Source organism: Papilio xuthus, unplaced genomic scaffold (assembly GCF_000836235.2).
Source record: "Papilio xuthus unplaced genomic scaffold, Pxut_1.1 DF829660.1, whole genome shotgun sequence".
NCBI classification, from domain to species: Eukaryota; Metazoa; Arthropoda; class Insecta; order Lepidoptera; family Papilionidae; genus Papilio; species Papilio xuthus.
This window is the reverse complement of record NW_013528989.1, coordinates 1,451,360-1,478,011: the sequence shown is the minus strand read 5'-3', so window position 1 is coordinate 1,478,011 and position 26,652 is coordinate 1,451,360. Positions and strand designations below refer to the sequence as shown.

Below are 26,652 nucleotides of genomic sequence, written 5' to 3'. Positions count from 1 at the left end.
ATAAATATACCGGAGGCAATTTTTTTTGGGGCAAATTTCCTCAAATTTGTCATAATTTTTTTTAAAAATTTGGTTAATCAATAGATTATATATCTATAGTTTAAAAATAATCATTTTAATCAACTGAAATATGTACATTTTAGTTGTATTTTTTTAATAAATTCGAATGAATTGTGAATTTGTCAAGTTTTCTGTTAAAATGTTTAAGATAAAAGTTTTGTTTGTATGGTTATGTAAGTTTGTATGGATTTTTTTTTAAATTACAATTTGGTAAAAAAAAATGTAAAAAGATTTTAGTAGAAAAATTAAATTTGAAAAAATTAGTCACAAAATCTTCGTAATAGTTCTCGCTGTTGTCATAATTGTATAGAAACATCAACTCTAGCATTCTTGTATTCGCCAAAATAGCGAAGCCTTTTACATAGAAGGATACAAATATTACGACAGTGGAAATGAACGGTTATTTTTAGCAACTATCCCACAAGTTTCCTATTGACCTAAATTGTGTTATGTTATATTTATAGGTTGATTTAGGTTTGTAAGCGACGGCCGCAGATGACCGCCAAAATGTAAATATTGTCATTTGTACAGAGTAATAATGATTTTGTGTTTTTTTTACCACCCCCCCTCCTCCCCCACCTTCCCCACAGATGTCTAAACATTCTTGAGCTTTTGCCTCGTTATTTTAAAGAACTAATTAAGTTTCTATATGCTAATTCTATCTTCTATTATTAAATCGAGTTTCCAAGATTACTGTCAGCGGTAATATGGCGAAAATCAAATGGGCACAAAATATCACGACTTGTAGCCTGTCTAATGGAATATAGAGGGGTAAGACAAAGTATGTTTTCTCCAAAGCGATTTTAAGTACTTCAAAAATGCATAGAACTGACAATAACTTTCGATAAGTCAATAATAGAAGGTATTAGATATCACATAGCGAGAGTTTTGTCTGATAATATACAGAAACATAACATAAATTGTCATAAAATTTAAGGAAGAAATTTTCATATAATAATTAGGTGTCAATAGATGGCGTTACTAGTAGCTTTGTACCACGAGGTCGCTAAATTTTAGTAAATTTAGTGCACTTTATGCTAAGAGATGGCGTTACATGTTACAAATTCCAAAACAATAAGGACCAAATTAGTTTTTACAAATGCAAAAAAAATTCAGAAATAATTTAAAATCAAATAAATAACACACAAAATATTATAATTCTCATTTTTTCATTACCAAAATATTATTCTGACACTGTCATGGTTTCTAGTATTTGTTACTAGATGGCGTTTATACTAGTTTATACTAAATTTAATAATTTCCTTCAGAACATCTTACAAGAGTATTCATTTGGTGTATGTTGGTTTCTGAGACGAAATCTCCGTACGACATATTGCCATTCCTGTCATTATCTTTGTCAAAACAAAGAAAACTTTAAATTGAGATTTTAATCTCAGAAACACACATCTTTTTAAAATTACAATATTACATTTTTGTTAAATAATTTACTTACATTTTTTGTAATCATTCATACTAAATTCGAAGCTACAAGAGCTCACAATAATCCCATTAAGGGAATCGAACTCAAAGCCACAGTAAGTATAAGGGGCTTCGATTCATCATCAGCTCACTATAGGTCCCCACTGAGGGTCACGGAGCCTAAGTTATGTGACCACACATATCTTTGAATTTCAAATATGTGCAGCATCACGATATTTTCCTTCACCGTAAGAACATACGATAAATATACATATGAAAAACACATTGGTACATGACAGGATTCGAACCCAAGAGCTGCAGATAACAGCTTAAACCCCTGAATCATAAAGCTAACGTTCCAATAAATGGAATGTCTTTATATGAACTGATAGAGATCGTTGGTTATCAAATATCTTCTCACAAGCGTAGCATGTAACTACCACTGGTTTAACTCCGTGCATTTTAACTTCGTGTTCATGTTTTTTAGTATAATCAGAAAAGCTTTCACCGCAATAACCACATCTGCTTCTTTTATTTAAACAAATATGTACAGCTCTTTCGTGGGCTTTCTGTTTTATTTTATTATTAAATTCTTTACCGCAATAACAACAATGAAATATACCTATTTTATGTCTATAAGCGTGCGTTTGTAAGATACGTTTGTTCACGAAACCAGTATCGCAAATATTACAAATGTAATTCCTGAAATGTAAATTCATATGTTCTAAAAGTACTTTGAAATTATTAAATATATATTTGCAAATTACACATCTTAATTTATCGCTATCGAATTTAAATGGTACGATATGACTTTTTAAATTTATATCGTAATTAATTTCGTGTTCTTCCAAATGTTGGAATAACTCGTCTAAATCGATTAATCGTTTGCTGCAAATCTTGCAACAAAGATTTGTTATATCTAGTTTAATTAATAACGTGGGCATAGTTTGATTTCTTATATAGTTCGATTCAAATATGTCTTCGTGTTGCAAATTATGTTGTTTTAAATCATTTGGATCTGAATATTGTTTTTCACAAAAACAACAAACAAAACCTATACTGTTTTTACAACGTATAATAGTTGCATTTGAATTAATCAATATTACTTTCAAATTATCCAAATGTTGGTCCAATTCATTTTTCTTCTTTAACAAAATAATTGGGGATTCCCCATTTCTGGAATTCCGTGTTTTTTGAGATTTAGATGATATTTCGATGAAGGATTTTTTCCGTTTAATTTCTAACCCCGTTGTACGTCCACCTGGAATTATATCTTTGGTTATTATAACACGTATACCAAATTATATCACGATATAATCTCACTAATCCGGCACTGTAAAATCCGTAGGGTGCCGGATTATTGGAATGTACGGATAACTGTATTATATTGAAAGTCATAGTAAATTTTATGATTCAAATCTAGTTGCTTATGTTTGCGTTTATTTGACATTTTTAAATATAACCTATTCACTTGTAAAAATAAATTTTGAGGTTAGACTAGTAGTCAAAAACGCAGCGGAAGGTCCCGGATTATTTGACGTATTGATCTATCGAAGTGCCAGATTAGTGAGATTATACTGTACTTCTACGCCATGAAGTCTTTACAGATTACATGCATCACCTAGATTTATCGGTAAAATATAGTCGATTTATCGAGTTTATTTATTAATTTTTATATTAACAGTTCAAATAAAATGTACAGTTTTCTTATGATCTAATAATAGGCTTCTATTAATAAACCACTTATTATCACATAAATCGCAGGAATAATTCTTATAATGAGTAGAAATATGTTTTAACAAATCTTCAAACACCATAAAAGTGTTTGAACAAATTACACATTTCAAATTATTATTAAAAATAAACGGTACAATATGATTTTTTATATCTAAATGTATTATTTCTTCATGATCTATTTTTAAATGGTATAAAAGATCTTTTAATTTAGGTATAGATATGTTACAAAGTCTACATTCCAACTTAGTAATATCTAGATATACAATGTATTTAGAAAGAGATTGTATACGTAAACAATCAGGTTTATCCAACTCGTGAAGGACCAATGTGTGCTCTTTTAATTCAGCTGGTGTTTTATATTTATTTGTGCAGTAATCACAAGCATATTCAGATCCTATACGACCTTTAAATGGTGTCGCGTTGGAATAATTTAAAATAGATTTTATATTATCAAAATGAAATTCCAATTCAGTAGCTTTTTTAGTTGCTTTCTTTGTTCTTCTTGCCGTTTTTTTCTGAGGCTTGATTGTAATAAATGTTGTGAAATTCGTCTTATTTAGTGATATATCTTCCATAAAATCTTGAAATCTTGTATCTGTAATTAAAAATAAATTATGACGTATTATACAAAGTTCATTTATTTTTATAGGACTTAGAAATAATAGGAACAAGAAAATAAGTCTCGAAATACAATATTAATTTACGTTTGTACGAATCTGTGAATATTATACATTTATTTAAATGAAAAATTGTGAAAAATAGGGATGAAACTTATCATTAGAATGCTGGGTACATTTAAAAAACACGCCATTTTACGCAGCCAAAGTCATAGATATGTAAAAAACTGTAGCAAAATACCTTAACTGAAATGTCTAATATATAAATAGCTAAATATTTTTCTTTGCACAAGCCTTTTGAAGGCCTAGCACGTATATTTCTGACAAACACCTTCGTGTCATCATATATTGTACTTTACGCCCGATAGGGGCGCTGCACAATAAGGTACCTGTAGCATTCGTTGCGTTATTTGTCTCGTTCACGTACCGACACGTGTTGCCGGTCCAAAGGCCTGACATCGACTGACTTCTTATGGCATATACGCTCGAGACAAACAACACTACGTTTATGCATACACTACAGTACCAATTGTCACAAATATTCGTGTTAGGTTCACTGTACACACGTACCTAGATTGAAAACATTGTTAGATCCCATTTTTAACTTTTATATGATCCTTCAAAGTACACTGCCGAACAAAAGTCAGTTCGCAATCATTACAAGTATATCGTTTATCATTCTCATGCGATCTTAAATGCTGTCTCATTGACTTTTTAGTTGAATAACATTAGGAACAAATGTGGCACTGAAATTTTTCACCAGTGTATACCAGAAGATATTCTTTCAAACGATGTTTAAGATACCAACGCATATCACAAATACTACAAACATGTTTTCTCTCCATTAGATAGTCCTTTATATGTCATGTTAATGGTCTCTTGTTCTAGAAAGTTCTTTCACAAACTTGACATGTAAGTATTATTCTAGGTTGATTATATTTCTTAACCATATGAACAACTTTCGGCCAGTAATCAGCGAATTTATCAACACAAAATTTACATTTATTCCTCTCGTTTAACCCCAAATGAATCCTTCGTAATTTGGAATTGCATGTGAATATTTTCTCGCAATACCCACATTTGTAGCTACCGTTACCATGTCGACGTTTATGTCCGATTAAATAACGCTTGGGTTTAAAACCAAGGCTACATACATCGCAAAAAAATGCTGAAATATACATTAATGTGTTCTTGTAGAATTTTAAATGTAGTAAAGTTAGCATCACATAGAGCGCATTTCAATGCTTCTGTGTCGAATTTGAATGGTATTATTTCATTCTTGATATCTGTATATATCCTTATTCCATGTTTGGATAGATGAGTAGTGATTGATCAAATTTATCAAATATTGTATCGCATACACTACATTCTAAATAATGATAGAGATAGTTATCAAAAATTCAGATAAGGTATCAACAATATTATTTTAAAAGTGAATTAACTAAAGAAAAACTTGCTTCAATACGTAACGTTATGTAATTTAAAAAATAACAACCTCAAAAAACTATTTTTAATGTATTTTGCTTTACAAAAAAACATTTGGTTACCTTTAAACTATTGTAAATTTAATTTATGTCGTGATTTTGAACTTATCCTTCTTACAATCTCATAAATTTTCGTTCTATACAGACGGTTTTTGCATTTGCGGGATATTTGTAGAAAGTGGGTATTTTAAATTTAATCTTCCATGAATCTAGAATTCCTTTAAACTTTCCTTTCCTTGAAACTTAAAACTCTATGGTATAAATAGACTTTATTCTAAAACTTAACAATAATAATTTGCTAAACATTTTCTCCATGTTTGGACCTCATGTGACTTCTCCAACTGCATTTTTGTACAAACCCTTGCCCACAGTATTCACACTTGAAGCGCCTGTCATTGGCATGAATCCTCATATGTTCTCTCAAAGTTGTCTTCCTTCCGTACGATTTGTGACATATGTCACAAGTATTCTGCCTTATTTTTGTATGCTTAGGCATATGCATAACCAAATCGAAACTGGTAAAGAACTTCATGTCGCATTCTGTACAGGCATGACGCCTTTCCAACAGATGGTCCTTCTTGTGATGCCTCGTTAATGCTGTTTGGTTGTTGAACGTCTTTTCGCATGCCTGGCACTTGAGAACCGCTGGCGATACTCCGTGTATCTCCAACATATGTTTAGTTTTCAAAGAGAAACTTCCGAATCTTTCATCGCAGTGATTGCATTTATTTCTCTTGTTTAAGCCAAGATGGACTCTTTGGACGTGTTCCTTTCTTTTATTTATTGTTGTGAATGTTTTCTCGCACTGTGTGCATTTGTATTTACCGTCTCCATGACGTTTGACATGACCGTGCAATAAATGTTTAGATACGAAGCCCTCGCTGCATATCTCGCAAGAATAGTTACAGAAATGCTTATTCATATGCGTCTGGAGAATCTTGAACGTGAAAAACTCTGCCGAACAGATCGCGCACCTCAATTCCTTCGTGTCGAATCTGAAGGGTATTATTTCACTTTTAAAACCTGCGTATAAATTTTTTTTGTGGGTAGTTTTTAAATGTTGTGTGAAATCGTCCAGCTGGTTAAATTCAGTATCACAGAGCACACAACATAAGTATGTAATGTCTAATTTTATAACAATATCGTTGAAGCTACTGCATATTAATTTATTTAGGTTTTCGTTGTTATGTTCTTCAAGGAAATGTTTCTTTAGCAATGGCGGTTGTAGGAATTTCTTGCTACAAAACATACATCCATATCCATAATCATCTTTTAATCTTATAGGATTTGCGTTTGAATTACGCAGAATGATGCTCAGATTATGTTTATTTTTCTTGGCATCGGTTATCGCGCGGTTTCTACGAACCGGAGTCGTTTTTGTCCTGGTAACTTTCGATTCCACAGGTTTTGTAGAATCCTCATTTAGTCCAGTCTTCTCTATTTTGACCAACCCTGCCACACCTACAAACAAAAAAGTCAATCATTTTCTTATTGTTCAACTTTGCTTGATTCTATATATTATTTGATTTTCTTTTAGTCGTTTCCTACTTCATAATTTTAGTTCTTCTGATATATCTCAATCATAATTAGTTGTTGTCTATTAAGTCTTCACCAAGTGCCTATAATTCTTCTCTTATCCGTTCTTATTGTGGCGCGAATATAATGATACATTGGCATGTAAGTAATTTTGGGTTTTAGTAGAAAAAGAACAATTTTTTTAAGATATGTTATTATATCATACAAGATGGTATAAGAAGATAAACTTCTTTTACCATCTTGTCGAAGGAAAGATATGTTTTATGATAATAAAGAACGATATCAAAACATTTAGGCCGAAATAACAAATTCCAGTAAGTTCAATGTTTGTGGTATGCGTGGATAACCTTTTCAAAAGGTGCTTGGAGTGGACAAAACTTGAATTAAAAGGATTCTGTTAGAAGGACTGAACTTGTTTAATCTCTTTACTAGACTGTACACTTAGGCAGTAATTTGAGGACAAAATATTACTGTTAAAATTTTAAATCTATTATCCTAAAACAAAACTCAATGTTTGGTATAAATATACTTTATTTTAAAACTAATCAACGATAACTTGTTAAACCTTTTCTCCATGTTTGGACCTCATGTGACCTCGCCAACTGCACTTCTGTACAAATCCTTGTCCACAGTATTCACATTTATATCGTCTATCATCAGCATGGATCCTCAAATGTTCTCGCAATGTATTCTTCCTGCCATACGACTTGTGACATATATCACAAGTGTACTGCCTAAGGCCAGTGTGCTTCGCCATATGCTTTATCAAAGCACTTCTCGTAAAAAATTTCATATCACATTCTAAACAGGGATAACGTCTTTCCAGAAGATGGTCCTTCTTGTGATGCCTTGATAGAACCCTCTGGTTATTAAATGTACGCTCGCAAGCTTGGCACTTAAGAACCACTGGGGGTTCCCCGTGCATCTTCACCATGTGATTAACCTTCTGCCAATAGTCCACGAATCTTTCATCGCAGTGTTTGCATTTATTTCTCTTATTTAAGCCGAGATGTACTCTTTGGACATGTTCCTCTCTTTTTTTTAAAGTGGGGAAAGGTTTGTCACACTGAGTACACTTGTATTCGCCGTTCCCGTGACGTTTGATATGACCTTGCAGCAAACGTTCAGTAACGAAGCCCCCAGCGCAGATCTTACAAGTATAGTTAGAGAAGTGTTGGTTCATATGCGTTTGGAGGATCTTAAATGTGGTATATTCCGTCGAACAGATAGCGCATCTCAGTTCTGGCGTATCGAACCTGAACGGTAGGATTTCACTTTTAACATCTTCGTACACTTCCTTTTTGTGGGTAGATTTTAAATGTTTAATGAAATCGTTCAATTGTAAAAATTCGGTATCACAGAGAGCACAGCTTAAATAAGTTATGTCCAATTTCACTACGTTTTCAAAGACTTTACTGGACATGAATTTAATGAACCTATCGCTATTGTGTTCTTCAAGAAAGTGCTTTTTCAAAATTGTCGGTTGCGGAAACTGCTTTGTACAAAACGCACATCCGTATCCCTGGCTGTCCTTACATCTGATCGGATTTGCGTTAGAATTGAGCAAGATTAAGCTGAGATTGTGCTGATTTTTCTTGGCTTCGGTCAGTAAATTTTTACTAGAAACCGAAGAAGCAGGAGTAATCCTGGTCGTAAACTTCAATAGCATAGGTTTTGCAGAATTCCTATTCTGAACAAACCGGCTCTTTACTTTGGCCAATCCTGTCACACCTACAAAGAGAAATACGTATTAGTAACCCACATCTGGAGTTCGAGATGGAATTCTAAGCGATAGAACTGGATCACACAAGTAATTTTTTAACAAATTGAAATCGACATCCATCGCAAAGGTAAGTAAAAAATCTATAAACTCACTTTTGATATGTTCCTACTCATATTTTTGGGATAAGCAGCCTTTCGGACTACTGAACGCCGTACTAATGTTTAGCTACCAATGGAGGACAAACGTTGAGTTTTGTTTACAGAGATATACATATATTTTTAAAAATAAAAGTAGTTGTATATAATCTAACAAACTTATCTGGCCTGCTGAGAGGCTTTGTTATTAATATTAGTTCTGTCAGAGTCAAGCACAAACTGTTCCCTTTCCCATAGTCAAAAACTAGGAGAAAATTAAATTGGTTATCAAATTTACGGTTACTGCTTTTGTGGCAACGTAGATCTCAAATAGAAAAAGTAGGGTCAGTAAAACCGGAATATTTAAAAAAATGTTTATTTCTAATCTCCATATCTGATTTCAAAAATAATATTAACGAAAATATTTGGTTAAACCTCTACTATAGTATATTTTTATTAGTTCATTGAGAAGCACATTCTTATTTGAATCGAATAATTGTCGTTTTGTTAATTCTTGATGACAAGTTAATCTTTATCACCATGCTTCGCTCGCATATGTCCCCTTAAACTACACTTTTGTACGAACGCCTGTCCACAATATTCGCATTTAAATCGTCTATCATCCGCATGGATACGCATATGTTCCTGCAATGTTCGTCTCCTACCATACCATTTATGACACACTGAGCACTCAAAATCCCTCACGCCAGTATGCTTCAGCATATGCCTTCTCATTTCAAATGAAGAAAAGAATGTCATATCGCAATCCGTACATTGATGACTACGTTCTATCAAATGTACTCTTTTAATATGTACACTTAATTGCTTCTGACTGACGAATGATTTTTCACAGGCTTCACATTTCAATTCTCGTGTTGGCACATCGTGGGCATCTTTCAAATGTTTCTGTTTCTTTCCATAATCACTAAATTTCTCGTTGCAGTAACCACATTTGTTGAGCAGATTCGAATGTATATGGACGCATTTCTCATGGGACTTTTTCTTTCTAATTGTATCAAACACTTTGTTACAATAATCGCATGCGAATGAACCCAATTTATGACATTCCGAATGATTAATCATAATACCTCTGGTGACGAAGCCAGCGTCGCAAACTTCACATATATAATTCCTATAATGAACATTCATATGTTCGAGTAGAGTTTTGAATTTGTGAAATTTATTTGAACACATAAAACAACGTAACGTTTCACTATCGAATTTAAATGGTAATATTTGATGTTTTATATCATATATTAATTTATTATGTTTACTACGAAGATGATCAATTAATTGTTCCAGATTGTCTATAGTGCTCTTGCAAAGTTTACATTTTAAATTTGTTATGTCCAATTTAACAAGAAATCTATATAGATCTTTTCCTTTCATGAATTTCGATATATTTTTATGTGAGGTTATTGTATGGTTTTTAAGATCTGCGGGATCTGGATATTCATCTGTACAGAAGCTGCAGGCGTACCCAACACCACCAAAACATCGGATCGGTGTGGCGTTCGAATTGATTAAAATTTCGCGCACATTCATTCTATGTTTAGACAATTCTATCCCTTTCTTAGGTACAGATTTATTATCAACCTTTACTTTTCGTTCCTTAATCTCTTCAGGGCTAAGGCTTTCATATTTCAGTTCGCTTTTGGTAGGACGTGTACCTACAAACAAAAGGAGATTTTAATGAATTTTGAAAGCGTTTAATCTTTTCATCCTTTGAATATATGAAGAAAACACTTCATCCGTCCTTTTTCTTTTGCTTTTCCCGAAATTGGTAAAATTTCAATAGACAATAGTCGGAGGTAATGATGTCCATAAAAACTGAATTAATATTTATATAACGTAGTAGCTTTCGACTTCCGCTTGACTCACTGATCCACCGACCAAAAAGATCATTCCGCCCAATAAGAAAAAAAATTGGTTGCCCGATGGGTTTAAGCTGAGCTTATCGATAGAGGTGTTATACCATGAACGAACGCGAGTGTACCTCCGTAAACGTTAGTAGTGGAAAACAAGCACTAATGTCATTTTTTTATTACAAGATGGCAAACGAGTAAGCGGCAAAGCGGCGGTGGATACGACGAAATAGCGAAGCGACTTCTACTCATAGACATCCGCAATTGCAGATGTTGCTACCGTTAAACGACAGAGTAGATCTGTATTATTCACTTCCCTCCCTATCCTATCCTTAAAAGAAAAGAGTAGGACAGGAAAGAAGAGTAACCTTAGGTCTTATACGAAACGCTGAATTAGTTCCATTTGACGCCTGTCCTCTGGGTCTTGGTATTGCATCGGCCAAGCCGACACATTCGTGCATACAATGTTGTTGGCATCTGCCATTGTTAAATTGAAAGCAAAGAGGTCCATTTCATAGACTTTATTAGTATAAATAGATATTAATTTATATTTTTATAAATACTTTTTAAATTGTTACACTGCTTCTCCATGTTTCGCACGCATGTGACCTCGCCAGCTGCATTTCTGTACAAACGCTTGACCACAATGTTCGCATTTAAACCGTCTATCATCAGCATGGATTCGAAGATGTTCTTTCAATGTCTTTCTACGCTTATACGCTTTGTGGCATACTTCGCATACAAAACTAGGCAAACCTGTATGCTTAATCATATGCTGCTGCAATTGATGAGTCACAAAGAATTTCATATCGCAAATCTTGCATTCATGTCTCCTTTCTAATAAGTGATCCCGTTTCACATGAACTGTTAGAGATTTTTGTGTTTCAAATTGTTTGTCGCAAGCCTGACATTTCAATGCTGGCGATTGTACGCCGTGAACTTTAACCAAATGTTCCAACTTTCTACTGTAAGTATTGAATCTTTCATTGCAGTATCCACATCTGTTCAACATATTTAAATGTATATGGACAGCTTTTTCATGTGATTTCTTCTTACGATAAGTATCGTATACTTTATCACAGTAATCACATTTGAATACACCCTTTTTATGTGCCTCTGAATGATTCAATAATATATTTTTATTTACGAATCCCGAATCACAAACATCGCAGACGTAATTCCTATAATGTATGTTCATATGTTCCAATAGAGCTTTGAATTTATTAAAAAAGCTCACACAATATACGCATTTGAGTAACAGATCATTATCAAATTTGAATGGTAATATATGATTATTGATGTCAATATAAAATTTTCTATTATGTACATTAATTAAATGGTCTATTAATTGTTCTAATGTGGGTATGTTGGTACCACAGAGGTTACATATCAAAGAGGTAATATCAAGCTTTACAATATAAGAAAACATTTGTTTTCCTTCCATAAACTTCCGCTTTGTTTTTGAATCATGTTCTTCTAATGTATGCTTCTTTAGGTCCTTCGGGTCTGGATATTGTTTATCACAGAATGCACACGCGTAACCAATGCCTACATGACATCTTATAGGTGTTGCATTGGAACATTTTAATATCTCTCTGATATTATTTCTATGTTTCATTAATTCATGACCCCTGCTTTTATCGTTTAATTCGCTTGATTCTGTTCCGATTTTTCTTATCTTACGATGTTTTCCTACAAGAGAAAATTACATGTTATTGACTTTGATTTCTTCAAAGGCTGTAATTGAATCAATTAATAAATCCACCGTTACATTGTTAATTCTATAAGAAAAAGTATTTTTTGTATATCTACACCAAACCAATGTTACAATTCGAACAAACATAGCAACTATAATAAATGCCTAACATAACTGCCTATTTTTGCATTTAAAAGACTTTCCGCGACTCTCCGACTTATTTGAAACGGTCCATTTGCAGGCAACACAAACTCATTAATTCCATTTTTATAAGTTGGACAAATTTTGCTATTTCCGATAGAAATACTACAAAATTATTTCATATTAAATTATAAAAGGTTATAAATGAAATTCAATATTATATATCACACTTATAATACTATGAAACATCAATATACAAATACTAAATGCCTATTTCCGCTAAGCTTATTAATGTACTCATGTGTTACACAGTCTTTGATATTCCATGATTTTTCTTCAAATGTTTCCTTCTACTATTCTCCGTCGCGTAAGCTTTCCCACAAATATCACATTTGAATTTTCTTTCATTAGTATGAGTTGCTAAATAATGTCCAATCATATGGCGTTTTACAAAAAATCTCATATTACATTCAGAACATTCGAATTTACGTTCTTTTAAATGTACACTTCTCATGTGCAGCTTCAAATTAGATTTGAGGTTAAATCTTTTATCGCAAACATCGCATTTTATACCTTCTGCATTATGCATTTGCATCATATGCCTTGTTTTTTGATAGTAATTCTTAAACCTAGCTTTACATATCTGACAAACACTATCACCAGCTATACCTTTATGTTCTGTATTAACGTGTGATTTTTTCTTAGACTCCGCTGCAAATGTTTGACCACACTGTCTACATGGGTAACTGGATTTCTTAGCATGCGTCGTCTCATGTCTACTCAGTCTAAAACTATTAACAAATCCAGCCCCACATATAGTACATATAAAATTCCTATAATGTACATTCATATGTTGGAATAACAATTTCATATTATGATACACTTCGTTACATAAACAACATTTCATTAGCTGTTCCTGTGTCAACTTGAAGGGTTGGAAATAATCAGTTAGGCCAACATAATATTTCATATCGTGTACTTTCATTAGATGTTCTGATAGCGTTTTCAAATTATCCATTCCTTGATCGCAAATAGTACATTTTAAATTGACAATATCTAAGAATGCCGCAAAACAACTCAATGCTGAACCAGCTTTGTACGTCGGCTTTTCTTTAACATGTTGGTATTGCGTATGATTTCTTAATACATCTGGATCTGGGTATGTCTTGAAACAATACGCACAAATATACCCAGCATCATTTTTATCTTTAAATGGTGTTGCATTTGAATATTTTAATATTGTTCTTAAATTATGCCATTGCTTTTGCATTTCCGATAAGATTTTTTCAGTATGGGTAGTTTTAATTTTCCCGTCGACTCCCTTTACCCGTCTTCGGGTCACTGCTGTGTGGCCTATAAAAGAAAAATCAACGTATTGACAGGCCGTCGCATTATTAAGCTCATATATAAATATCACATTTAATTCACGTGCACTACACACCGAAAAACTTATCCAAAAAAGAAAAACACCGAATAAGTCAAAACAATCGCTTGTCACCAAGTTTCTGAACGCACTTCTCATCTTTTTCTTCTCTAATTCTTCCAAAAAAGGTTGTTAAACAATAAAAGAAAAATCAGCTTAAAAATGTATAATATAATCTATACATTTTGTCAAAATGAATTACTTTACACTAAATTACTGATCTGTACATAGATCTACTAAATTATCTGACCCGGTGGGCATAAGTTACTAAATAAAAACTTAACGCCCAGTCATAAACGTCACAAGATCTGTGTCATACTGTACTTGACATGAGACAGCACTCACCGGGCAAGATAATTTTGTAGTACCTATATTATTTTTACCATCAAATAACTTTGTATCCCCGGTTTATTGAAAAGAAAAGGTCATAAAACATAATACGGTTCAATATACTATAGCTAACTCTTTCTTCGCATAAATTCAAATGTTGATAGCGTCGTTTTCAATATAAACAGCGCCATCTAGTTTTATTCGACTACAACTTTTTGCTGTCAAGAATGCTTTGCTTTAATAATAGTTTTAAAGTTCTCATACAGAACCTAAATTCACAATAGTAACACCATCATAGAGAATAGACAAAGACAGCTTTTCACCCTTATAAAACTCAAAACACCTTACATTACTCGGATGTCCTAAAACTGGATTTAAACATTCAAATGTACCTACATCAGCTCACTATACGTCCCCACCGAGGGGCTCGGAGCCTACCCTAAGTTAGCGGTGAATAGGCCGTAGTCAATTCAAAGATTCAAATGTATAAATAAGTATATGACCCGATTACCCGAAAATTAGTCAGCAAAGAATAAAAAAAATAGCCCAAGTTACTTTCGCATACATAAGCTATCTTGTAGTAAAAGTCCCGTCAAAATCTGTCCAGCTGTTTCAGAGACTACCCAAAACAAACATACAGACAAAAATTTAAAAAAACGATTATTCGTTTACCAACGCAAATACTTCATATTCGCGTAATATGTTTTTTTTTCAATATTGCATACAGACATTCCAATATTAAATGTATACAGATAGATATGGAGCATTACATACAAATATGACGTCTAAACGAAAGTCAATCCAATCACTTTGTGTAAATTACAACACAGAGGTAATTTGTCCCAACAAAAGCCCTTCAAAAGATTTAATTTGACCACGATTTTTTGCTCTGAATTTCGTATCTATCAGCTATAAATCTATGGCCTTTATTAAATAAGAATTGCAATAAAAGAAACTTATTTGTACAATCTATGGCTGATAATTAAAATTCAATTATCACTGCACCTATGTACATAGTTAAACGATAGATTTTTAATTTCGTCTTTAAAAAATCTAGCCATATTACAAACTAAAATCTAACTTTTCATAAGCAAACATATATTGTTTATAGTGTCTATTTAAGATAGATTAGTTTAACAACTGACGCCTATAAAGTATCAAATTAATTTTGTATGAGGATTAATGTTGTACTTAATGGATGTTATAGTGTCGGAGTGTACATAACGAACAACTATGAACTATCGAATCGAGAATCGGTCTTGTAATAAAGTTTATCGAAAATTAAATACTATCATCATCAGCTCACTATATGTCCCCACTGAGGGGCTCGGAGCCTATCCTAAGTTAGGGGTGATTAAGTCATAGTCAACCACGCTGACCAAGTGCAGTGACTTCACACATATCTTTGAATTTCTTCTCAGATATGTGCAGCATCACGATGTTTTCCTTCACAGTAACATCGGATAAATGTACATATGTAAATCGGAAATGGAAAACCCATTGGTACATGGCGGGATTCGAACCCAGGACCTATAGATTGCAAGTCAAGTGCTTAACTCCTGAGCCACTTTACACAAACTACAAATAAATACTATAACGTAGGTATTTTATTGCTTTTAATTTATCAAAGACATTTAGCTGTCTAGGGGCAATAAAAAAACATTAAAAACAGTTCTTTTTTTTCTCGAAATTTAAACTTTTGTTTTTAATTTTATTTTTTTTGGGTAGTTTAAAAAAAAAGTTAGCGTAAAAAGAAACAATTTCATTCATATTGTTAATGAAAAATTTTCATAATCGATTTTAATCAACCCATATCTAGTGAATTGTCAAACTAATCCATCTTAAATAGACAAACTATACTAAAATATCTAGATTTATTACGAAATTCAAAATAAAAGTGTGAAATGCACCTAATATAAAACTATCGAGATCCATAACTATGACAACTGTTCAATAATCTTCTGGGCATCAGCTTTCTTCTTATTCTCAGCTGCAATTTGTTTCAAGGTCAATTCCCTATTATCTATCAGATGCTTCACATCATCAAACTCTTTGAATATATCTAAATCGTCTTGATGTAACCGAACATGACTTTTCAAACTACATTTCTGCATAAAAGTTTTCTTACAAACTTCACATTGGAACTTTTTATCATCATCATGTGTACGCATATGTTCCCTCAAAGTGCGTGCTCTAGAAAATGATCTGCCGCAAACATCGCACGCGCACAACTCTGCACCAGTATGACGCAACATGTGATCAACTAGACCACGCTTTGAGAAAAACTTTGCGTTACATTTATCACATAAATAATTCTTCTGTTGCAAATGATGATGTTTTATATGTCTATTTAATTCGAATTTCTTCTTATATGTTCTATTACACGCATTACATGGATATAATATTGGTGTTTCATTATGTACTTTAACAAGATGTTCACTACGGTCATAGTAACTAACGAATATTTCAGGACAATGGGGACATTTGTTCCTCAGCCATCCACCTGTATGTACACCTTTTTCATGGTTACGTTTCTTTGTTAAAGACGTATAAGCTTTATCACAATAACCACAAGGGAAATTGCCTTGATAATGTGTTTTACCGTGTTTCCTTAATGCAGCTATCGTTATATAACCAGCACCGCATTTTTTACAACAATAATTTCTATAATGACTACTCATATGATGATATAAATTTTTAAAAGATATATGCACAACTGAACATATAACGCAAGTGAAGTTATGCCCATTATCTAATCTAAAAGGTAATATTATATCTTTTATATTTCTATATATAACTTTATTATGTATATTAACTAAATGCTCTTTTAATTCATTAAGATCTCTCATATTTGCACTACAGATGGTACAACGGAGATCTGTTATATCTAATTTTATAGGATTATAACTGAGTTTGTAATCAATCATTGTATTAATTTTATCTTTTTCCATTTGTTCAGACGTATGTTTACGTAGATCTTCAATATTTTGATAATATTTAGCACAATATAAACATGAGAAACCTCTCATTGTTTTATCACGGAATGGTGTTGCATTCGAATGCTGCAGTATTGATGTCAAATTAACTCTATGTTCTATACGTTCCGGTGTTGCGCTTTCTGTTGATTTCTTACTCCTCTTTCTGCGCTTTGAAGGCTCCAAATCAGTTCCTATAACAACAAACGGGCACATCTCAATTATCACCGATCCATTCTCTTCTCTATATCTTCTTTATTTCTTCCACTGTTGTTTTAAAGTTGAACAATTAAGATATATCATGAAGTTCTTTTCAAGTTTTTATCCTTTGAAAAATTACTAGATAAATTAAATGCTTGATAATTTTGCCTAGGCAATGTGTTGAACGCAGACATTGAAAGCCGTATCATTGACAAATATGTCTGACAATAAACAACTAGTAGGCTAGGCTTTGAACCTGAGACTGAAACATTACTATTCCATATGCTTACTCCAATTACACTTATAGTGTTAAAAACAATATTTTTATGCAGTAAAATCCAATGAATACACGTTCTATAGTTATAAAACTAGCTAAAACCTGCGATTCCGTCCGCCCAGAATTAACAATCTAAGTTAGTAGCTTATGTATTCTTTTAGGCTTTGTTCTACACCTATGCGTATCTCAGGGCTTGATAAACTATTACTAACTGTTAGGAAGAAAATCCGATAGTGTGTCGATGTGTCGCAACACTAGCCTTACTAAAATATCAACGTTTATGTCCCCTCACTAATCTGACACTTGACTTGGTACCGAAAGCGCGTCAAATGATTCTAATCAATAATGTCTTAAATTATTGACTTTTGGTTAACTAGTAAATATCGACTAGTTTCATTAAATTAGTCTGTACCTGATGTACACATGAATTAATCCGTTATTTTTAATAAGTGACCACTACATGTCATACTGACTCATAACATAAAAACTTATTTTAAATTACAATATACGTTATTGTACTTGATTTCTAAATAAATAAAATTATATAAAGTTGTATTAAAATCATTATCAAACTTATGTTTATTATTAGAAGTTATAAGTTTTAAAAAAAATTCAAAAAAAAATTGTCATCGATTTCACAAGAGCGTTTGACTAAGTGAGTTACTACTTACCCATACAAAAAATACCGAAATATCCAAATTAAATTCTTGATATCGTATCACTTTATCCTCGTAATAATATGCACAGTTGGGATAAAGTTTGAAATTCTATACGTTAATAAAAACCGAAATAATTGTATGGTGTACCACAAGGGTATCAAATTGGACCAATATAAGCAAATATTTGCATTAAAAAACTTTCGTTTACGAGTCTAGTGTGTTTTTGTGTTTAATATGTTATAGACGAAAAGATTTTGATAATAGAAATTCATTTTACGCAAATTTTGGTTTAAAACATTAATTAAAATCCATCAATAAGCAAAAAAAAGTTCATATTATACTTCTAATTTTAAAAAAAGAAATGGCATAGAAAATTTATACATATATATTAAAAAAAATTAAAAAATAAACCCTTTTTGATACATAAGCTTTGTAAAAAACAATTGCAAAATGATATCGCGGCCAAAAATTACGATATTTCGTCTTTATTTTACGGAAAAATTAAAAAAAAACTTTTTAAACGCAATTCGCGGGATATCATTTTGCAACACTGTCATAAACATCTTAAAACAAGAAAAATTACATAAAAGATATTAGGAAAGACGCCATTTAAAAAAAAATTGTTCATTTTATATAAAAAAAAATAACATGTTCCTTTGTAACTGGGTTCTCTCAACAGTAAATTTTCGACGTAACTAAGTAAAAAAAAATGCATTAAAAACAGATAAATTACACTATATTTTAAATTGGTTAAGCCTCGTCTCGGTGGGGGCACTACATTGCCTCTAAACTTGATATATTCTATTAAATGATGGCTTTCCTTATAACTTTCAAAGTGATCCAGTGACCATGTTCCCATGCGACATTATTTAAAAATTAAAATATCTCGAGCTTTATCTTTGAAAACAACAATATCATAAATTCGAATAAGACCAGTAAAATTCCTATTAGATTTAGGATTATTTCTAGAAATATTTAACTAGTAGTCATCCTATCGGGCGATGCAGCTCTTATTTAAAAAAAAGAAACTTAATTAGTAGTCTATGCATTCTTCCAGACTACATTTTACATCTATATATATAAATAGCTGTTCGTTAGTCTCGTTAAAACACGAGAACAGAACAGATTTATCTTATCTTACTCTTGAAATGTTCATGGAGGTCTAAGGAAGGTTTAAAAGTAGAGAAAAATTCCAATAATGGCCGAAAACTAATTAAGTTTTTTATTTTCATTCCACGCAAACGGAGTCGCGGGCAACAGCTAGTCTATGATAAATTTGAGCAAGATCCACACAGACATTCTGGTGGATACATTGTAACAAAAATCCATCCATCCAAACATTTATAAGATAAGATTAAAGTGATCCATATAACTCAACAAAATTATTGTTTTTAATTCCGGGTGAAATCTTTTTAATTATCAAAAAACCTAGCTATAAATATTTTATTCAATTTTTCTTTCTCCGTGCATAAGAACATGGCCACTGTCACCAATAATTCAAACTAAACACTTACGTTTTGTTGATGGTTCGCCGGTATCATCATCAGCTCTGGAACTTGTCGCTTTCGCTCTCTTCTTAGCTTTTGGCTCCGGACTCTCTCGTTTTATATTAACAGAAAATTCTGTAATAGTAAAATGTAGTGGTTAAGTAAAATAGACAAATATCTAACTAATATTATAAATGCGAAAGTTTAGATGTTAGAAGGTATCTTCAGAACGACTCAACAGATCTTGGCGAAATTTGGCATGATTACTATTTGTGAGTTGTTTTTTAATTCCGCGCACGGATTCGCAAGCGAGAGCTAGTAGTCATATAAATCCTGCAACGTAGATTGCCAATAGTAGAAAATTAAAGTTTGAAAATGGCAATGTCAGCGAGAAACCTCTATAAGCAAGATAAATATTTTGTTCTCATGGATTCTGGCTTGAATGGTAAATACTGAATACCATTGATTTAATGTGTGCCCACAAAAGTAAAGGAAGACCAAAGAAATATGTATGTGAAAGAGAATATGCGTAAGTAGGGGGTAGATTCAGATATGACAGTTGACAGAGACATATGGAGTACATACAATGCCTACGTTGGAATACGGGCATGTTGATGATAACTTGAACAGTATACTTTAAATTATAATCTTAGCCTAAAAGTTATCTGATCTGGTCGGCATAACTAAATCACAAAAGATCAGTAGCGGTATGTCAAACACAAGATCTCCTAACTAACCTCTCAACATGCTAGGTTTTTTTTTTAAATTATTGATTGGCAAAAAGCAAGCAGGCACCTATATTAGCCCATAGACATCTGAAATTGCAGATGTGCTACCAACCTTTACCAACAAATGAGGGGACACACAGAAATAAGACATTCCCTTATTGATGACTTTTATTCTGTCAAATTCACTTCCCAATCCCACCCTTTGTTTACAATAAAATAGTGGGAAGGAAAAGGACTACAATTAAAATAACTAAAATTAGACATCCAGAACACACTTATCAGACTGTGCTCGGAATTTCTTCCACTTGAGGCATGTTTTCTCTGTGGTCATGGAATTGCAGCAGGAGAATCCATTCATGCAACCAATGCGGGCATCTACCATTGTTGATAAGTGTGTGAAAAATATAAAGACATACTAACCTGCATCGGAATCAGACATTTCATTATCAGAGTGGATAGCATCATCCATTAATTCTGTCATATCTGTTATTTCTATTTTCACCGGTTTAGCTGCAACAGATAATAAAAATATTAAAATGAGACTATCAACGTAAAATATAAAGACAAGAGCACTCCAATTGGATATATTACTTACGACTAAATTCTTTTCGTTCCAACAACTTCTTGAACTGCACCTCAGTCTGTTGGACTTGCTTCTTGAAGTTTGCAGCATTACGTAACTGTGTGATGCATACCTCACAAATACCACCATTGTTCTGGTCTTCTGCTGTTGATAACTACAAAAAAAATCTGTTATATATATTATTCTCATGACAATGTTAGTTACCATACTTCTACAATATGGCTTGAATAATTTTAATGAAATTTTCGGCTACTACCTTTTTTTTAAACCTGTGATGAGAGTCACAGGCAACAGCTAGTAATGTATGTCACTCGGGGGAAGAATATGAATAGAAAGACACCTCACTCATCAAAATACATTCAGTTGTTGAAGACTAGACAATGGAAAAGATTTTTTTCAGACAGCCAATTAATAAAATGCAAAATTAGAGTTCAATAATGCAAAAAGTTTAAATTCTTATATGCTAATACTGGCTAAACATAAGACATCGTAATTTATCCATGTCTCAGTACATAAATTATAACGCGTCTAAAATGACTTGTCAGTCAGAAATGTATCTTGATAAATAAACAAATAATTTTAGTCTCTTAAGACATAATTTAAGCATCTGAAATATTTCGTTGTTTTAAAAGTTATAGTTACGTGCAAACATAATGAAACAATTGCCATTTTGTGGACTGTAAAAACCTTTGTCAAATAAATCAATAATTTACTGAAAAAATATAATATAAGAACTACGCTATGATAGCTTCATAATCTTTAGATATTACTTACTGTTATATCAAAACAATATTGTAGCATATTTGCATAAATCTCGTCTTCGCCCATCCAATTATACGTCGCATACATGTCTTTGAAAATACCAGACGAAGCACAACACCGGCACATGCCGTCGATTCCTTTAGTCTCCATTTTATTAACTACACTATTTCGTTATTTCCACTATTATTAATCTTATACTATCGACATTTATACTAAAACACTATCTTAAATCTAAAGAAACTTAATCGACGCCGTACTGTGATATTCCGCCATTTTCATAAGTAGAAAAATGACGTTCAGAAACAGAAATGTAGTTTATTATGATCGGAAAACTTTATTTCTATAAAAAACGGATATAAAAAATAAATTAGATGCAATCTTAATTTTAATTTTGTCAATTCTTAAATTTTTTATTGCAAAAACAATGACTTATATGTAAAAGAAATCGAAGTTTTGTGAACATTTTAATACTTTTTTTGGCTTCTTTCATTTACCGATTTTAAATTGGTTTTTCATTGTTATGTTAAAGTGCAACACTGTAGATCCGTCAATGTCAATAAATTGATTTACGAAAATAAAAGTTTATTATTGATTATTTATATTCCACATCGTTAGAAGGAATTCAATATTATGTGTATATAATTTTTGATGAAAAATAATAACCATGAACAATAATAGTTTGTGCCGATGCTGTCTGGCACAGCCACCTGATAAAAAGCTTAAAACAACATATACGCGTCTAGGAAAAGCTGAAATATATGAAGATCTACTGAAAAAATGCTTCGAAATACATGTAAATATTGTCTCTTGTTTTTAAAAATATCAATTAAGTATTTCGGTATAACTTATCGATTTGATTTAGGAAAAATGACCGATAAAATAGTATTATTTGTACATTATAAAGATTTTTTTTTCTTTCTATAACATGGTCAAAGAGAAAATTGTCAATTAATTTCCAATTGGTAGAATTCCAAAAAAGTATGCAAACCATAATTTGTACTTTCCAGCTACCTGTAAGCAGCAATGGATCTGATGACGGTATATGTGATGAGTGCGTCTCCAGACTCTGTAATGCTGCAGATTTTAAGGAACAGGTCATCCAGTGCCAAAAGAAATTCGAGACTACACTTACAAAGTTATATATCAAAGGTATATAATATTATAATCTTAGCAAAAAATATTTTCATCATAATAAACTAAGTTCTGTCCTGTCTTACGATACAGGACATCTTTAATAGGATCTTGATATAAAATGTGAGATTTTTTGTTAGACCAGCTCTTCCTTCCTAAAAATATCCACAATATAACATTAAAAGTGAAATAGCATCATGACCGCTGTTTGTTTTTTCATATCATAAGGTGGCAAAGGAGCCAGCGGCCACCTGAAATCGCTGAAATAGCGAAGTGACCGTTGCCCATTGACATACGCAATTGCATATGCGTTGCCTACCTTTAATCGACGGAGGAGAGGATGCACAGAAAGAAAACACTTTCTCTTTCCATGCATTCTCTCATCCAGAAAGTTCACTTCCACTTCCTAACCCTTCCTCATAAGAAAAAGGGTGGGAAAGGGAAAGAGGACTAAATTAGGCCTCCGTGACGCACACTCATCAGACGAAACGCGGAATTGCTTCCACTTCACGCCTGTCGTCTGTGTAGTCGTGGTATTTCACCGGGCGAGCCGGGACAATTCGTACGAAGATGTTAAAGCGGGCTCTACCAATGTTATTTGGTGACTATACATTTTAATTAGGAGTTTTATGTATTATTTTAAATTTTAGATGAAATTGATGACACATTAGTGAAGCTGGAGTGTTCCGATCTTGAGGATGGAAATGATTTTGATTATGGTGAGATAATTTCTTAAATTTTTGACTATTAAAAATAGACAGAGACTTGTGCAAATCCTCCAAATGTTTTTCAGGGCAATGTCCAACAAACAGATTAATTGGATTACAGAATACTGCCTAAAACCCTTACAATCCTAACTATTTTATAAAAAAAGTACCTCTTAATCGGGCAAAATACAGATTATAACTTACTAATATTATAAATGCGAATGTTTAGATGGATGGATGTTTCTTAAAAGTAAGAAGGGATCTCCAGAGCGACTTATGGATCTTTTTTAATAATGGCATAGATGTAGAACATGGCCTAGACAAACACAGGTCACTAATTAAGTTTTTTTTTAATCCCGCACGAACGGAATCGCGGATGCCAGCTACTCAATTTATAAATAATAATAGACATGTTCCAAACGGCAACTTAAAAGTATGTTTATTAAAAAGAACAGTTTCATGTCTATGGAAAGAATAATTATTCCGTCTAACTCTGTTCTACTTTTATTCTTATTAGATTTTTTTTCCAGACTTAAAGGAAGAATTATTGGATGATGAATTAATGAAAGGAGATGAGGTTATTTCCAAAGTGATTGAACCCAAAGATGTCACCAACGGCAAAACTATAGAAAGTAAAATGGAAATCAAGAATGAAAAGAAACTTATTCTAAAAGGTAACACAGATAGAAATAATTTCTTGGATAGGATTTAGCACTTGACTTGTAATCTGCAGTCCTGGGTCTGAATCCCGTCATGTACCAATGTGTTTTTCCATACACATTTACATTTATCCTACATTCTTATGGTGAAGGAAAACATTGTGATGCTGCACATATTTGTGAAGAAATTCAAAAGAAATGCGTGAAGTGTTTTGCACTGGACCAGCATTCACTATGACCTAGTTAGGACTTAGGTTAGGCTCTAAGACCCTCAGTGGAAACATATAGTAGACCGAATCTCACTGTACATATGACACTTACCCTTGTTTTGTATCTATTTACCCTCTTTTACCACTACAGACTGTGTTTCTGAGACCAACAGATCCATTTCAAACATATTGTCTCTCTTTTGTCAAAGATATGGATGAATAAGGTCTCAGAAATCAACGGTTAGTTTAGAAAAGTACGAATAGCTATAATTTTTTAATTTATTTCCAGATTGCCGTAACGATTCATGTAGAAAAATATCACTTGGTATTGTAAAATCCTCGAATAATGTGAAATTTAATTTTTTAAACGATAAAAGTAAACAGATAATAAATCTTAATAATATATTAAAATACTCAAATTGTTTACCATTCTCACAGAAAACAATTATGGGGATAGTGTGTGCTTTTTGTAAAAAAACATATCGAGAAATAAACGAATTACAAACACATTATAACGAAATACATAAAAAATCGAACAATAATCAATATAAAACAAGAAAAGGTGAAATAACATTAAAAATTGATATAACAGATTTGAAATGTACATTATGTGATAATAAAATGATATATATAAAAGATTTAAAAACACATTTAGTCACGGAACATAATATAAAATTCTATCCAAACATAAACGATTGTGTTTACGAAGTCAAATTAAAAACATCACAAATATATAATTGTGTATTATGTAATTCAACATACGAAACATTTAAAACATTACTACAACATATGAACGGACATTATAGATATTTTACCTGTAATATATGTGATATGGGATATATGAATCAAAACAGTTTAAAAACTCATATGAAAACTCACGATATTGGTACATATAAATGTAATCATTGCGATAAAGTATTTAATACATTAGTTAAAATGAAATTTCATATTAATTATACACATAATAATTCAACAAGATATATAACTAATTGTCCGTATTGTGAATTATCTTTTACAAGTTATTATCAACGTAATAGACATTTATTTAGCGAACATAATTCATCTAATTATAAATGTAATATATGTGATAAAACGTTTATATTAAAATCGAAATTAACTTCACATATAAAACAAAATCATTTAATGGAACGAGATCACATTTGTACGATTTGCGGCAAAGGGTTTTTCATAAAACGCTTCTTAAATGATCATATGATTACGCATAATGGTGAGAGAATATATCAATGTATGGTGTGTAAAAAACGTTACACAAGAAAGAAAACTTTAAGAGAACATATGAGAATTCATAATAATGATAGACGTTTCAAATGTAGATTGTGTAGTTCGGCTTTTGTACAGAAATGTAGTTTGAAAAGCCATATGTTGTCAAATCACGGTTTGACATTAGCGGAATTTGAGGAAAGTCAAAATAGAGTAAACAATTCGTAATGTCCACTGACTATGGAAAGGTTATAAACCGCGGTATTTTGTGCCTATTTGATCTACGCCATTTTGGCGCTTGATAGTGGTGGAGAGGATTGGAACTAATAACAGATATGGAATTAACTGTTTGGAACTTAAACAGGCACATTTTTGTTCGAACGTTGAAAATACTGTCCTTTCTAATTAATGACCTATCCATTTATAGATATCAGCGATAGTGTCACAATAATGGGGGGAAAAATTGCATTTGCTTGCTATAGATGTCAGCATGATTAAGATTGATTAGTAATAATAAATCAAGTACTCTGTAGACTGTATAACTCATAGACTATTTTTTTTTCCACCTGTGAATACATTCCGGTTTTGATAGTCTTTTTTAATTAAATAAAGAAAAATAACATTATTAAATATTAATAATATAAGATGTTATATTGTGTATTATTTATGTTTTTAAGTTACTTATCAGAGCAACTTTAAGTGCGTTCTTTTGGTTATATTTATTAAATGTTTAAAAAATAAATATTGCTTTATTTTTTATTGAAACTGTAATAACCCTACCTGTTATGCAAAGGCTGCACAGTCAGCAAATGAACACTGACGAAGTTTTTCCATTGCAATCAGCTAAATTAGTTTACCTTGTAGGTACAGTTACATTTTTAACTTAGT

The 26,652-nt window shown here is 32.1% G+C and overlaps 2 protein-coding genes across 10 annotated transcripts; one reads left to right on the top strand and one right to left on the bottom strand.

The window, feature by feature from the left end:
• Positions 1–1,449: 1,449 nt before the first annotated feature.
• LOC106114924 (zinc finger protein 62) lies at positions 1,450–22,118 on the bottom strand. Of its 9 annotated transcripts, none has more exons than XM_013308253.1 (6): positions 21,850–22,118; positions 21,088–21,229; positions 20,913–21,002; positions 19,792–19,899; positions 17,188–17,334; positions 10,431–12,267 (listed from the first exon to the last, which is right to left on the bottom strand). In XM_013308253.1, exons 1-6 carry the CDS (start codon positions 21,985–21,987, stop codon positions 11,150–11,152), a joined length of 1,743 nt encoding a protein of 580 aa, XP_013163707.1. In that variant the 5' UTR covers positions 21,988–22,118; the 3' UTR covers positions 10,431–11,149. The 9 variants fall into 9 exon arrangements, with proteins under 9 accessions (XP_013163757.1, XP_013163732.1, XP_013163726.1 ...); XM_013308265.1 differs by lacking the exon at positions 10,431–12,267 and adding an exon at positions 12,318–13,765; XM_013308303.1 differs by lacking the exons at positions 10,431–12,267; positions 17,188–17,334 and adding an exon at positions 1,450–2,740.
• Positions 22,119–22,373: 255 nt separating this feature from the next.
• LOC106115009 (zinc finger and BTB domain-containing protein 41-like) lies at positions 22,374–26,341 on the top strand. Its single transcript, XM_013308343.1, has 5 exons — positions 22,374–22,630; positions 22,845–22,986; positions 23,619–23,687; positions 24,206–24,349; positions 24,833–26,341. Exons 1-5 carry the CDS (start codon positions 22,502–22,504, stop codon positions 25,990–25,992), a joined length of 1,644 nt encoding a protein of 547 aa, XP_013163797.1. The 5' UTR covers positions 22,374–22,501; the 3' UTR covers positions 25,993–26,341.
• The last annotated feature ends 311 nt before the right edge of the window (positions 26,342–26,652 follow it).

What these genes read in the sequence shown, in the direction of transcription:
- LOC106114924 (XM_013308253.1), bottom strand. Translation starts at nt 21,987, where the DNA reads ATGGAGACTAAAGGAATCGACGGCATGTGCCGGTGTTGTGCTTCGTCT. An exon ending in GGAACGAAAAGAATTTAGTC is followed by an intron (nt 21,003 to 21,087) that starts GTAAGTAATATA and finishes TATCTGTTGCAG; the next exon opens with CTAAACCGGTGAAAATAGAA. An exon ending in CCGTGATAAAACAATGAGAG is followed by an intron (nt 12,268 to 17,187) that starts GTTTCTCATGTT and finishes TTTCTCTTGTAG; the next exon opens with GAAAACATCGTAAGATAAGA.
- LOC106115009 (XM_013308343.1), top strand. Translation starts at nt 22,502, where the DNA reads ATGAACAATAATAGTTTGTGCCGATGCTGTCTGGCACAGCCACCTGAT. An exon ending in TACAAAGTTATATATCAAAG is followed by an intron (nt 22,987 to 23,618) that starts GTATATAATATT and finishes TTTAAATTTTAG; the next exon opens with ATGAAATTGATGACACATTA. An exon ending in AAAGAAACTTATTCTAAAAG is followed by an intron (nt 24,350 to 24,832) that starts GTAACACAGATA and finishes ATTTATTTCCAG; the next exon opens with ATTGCCGTAACGATTCATGT.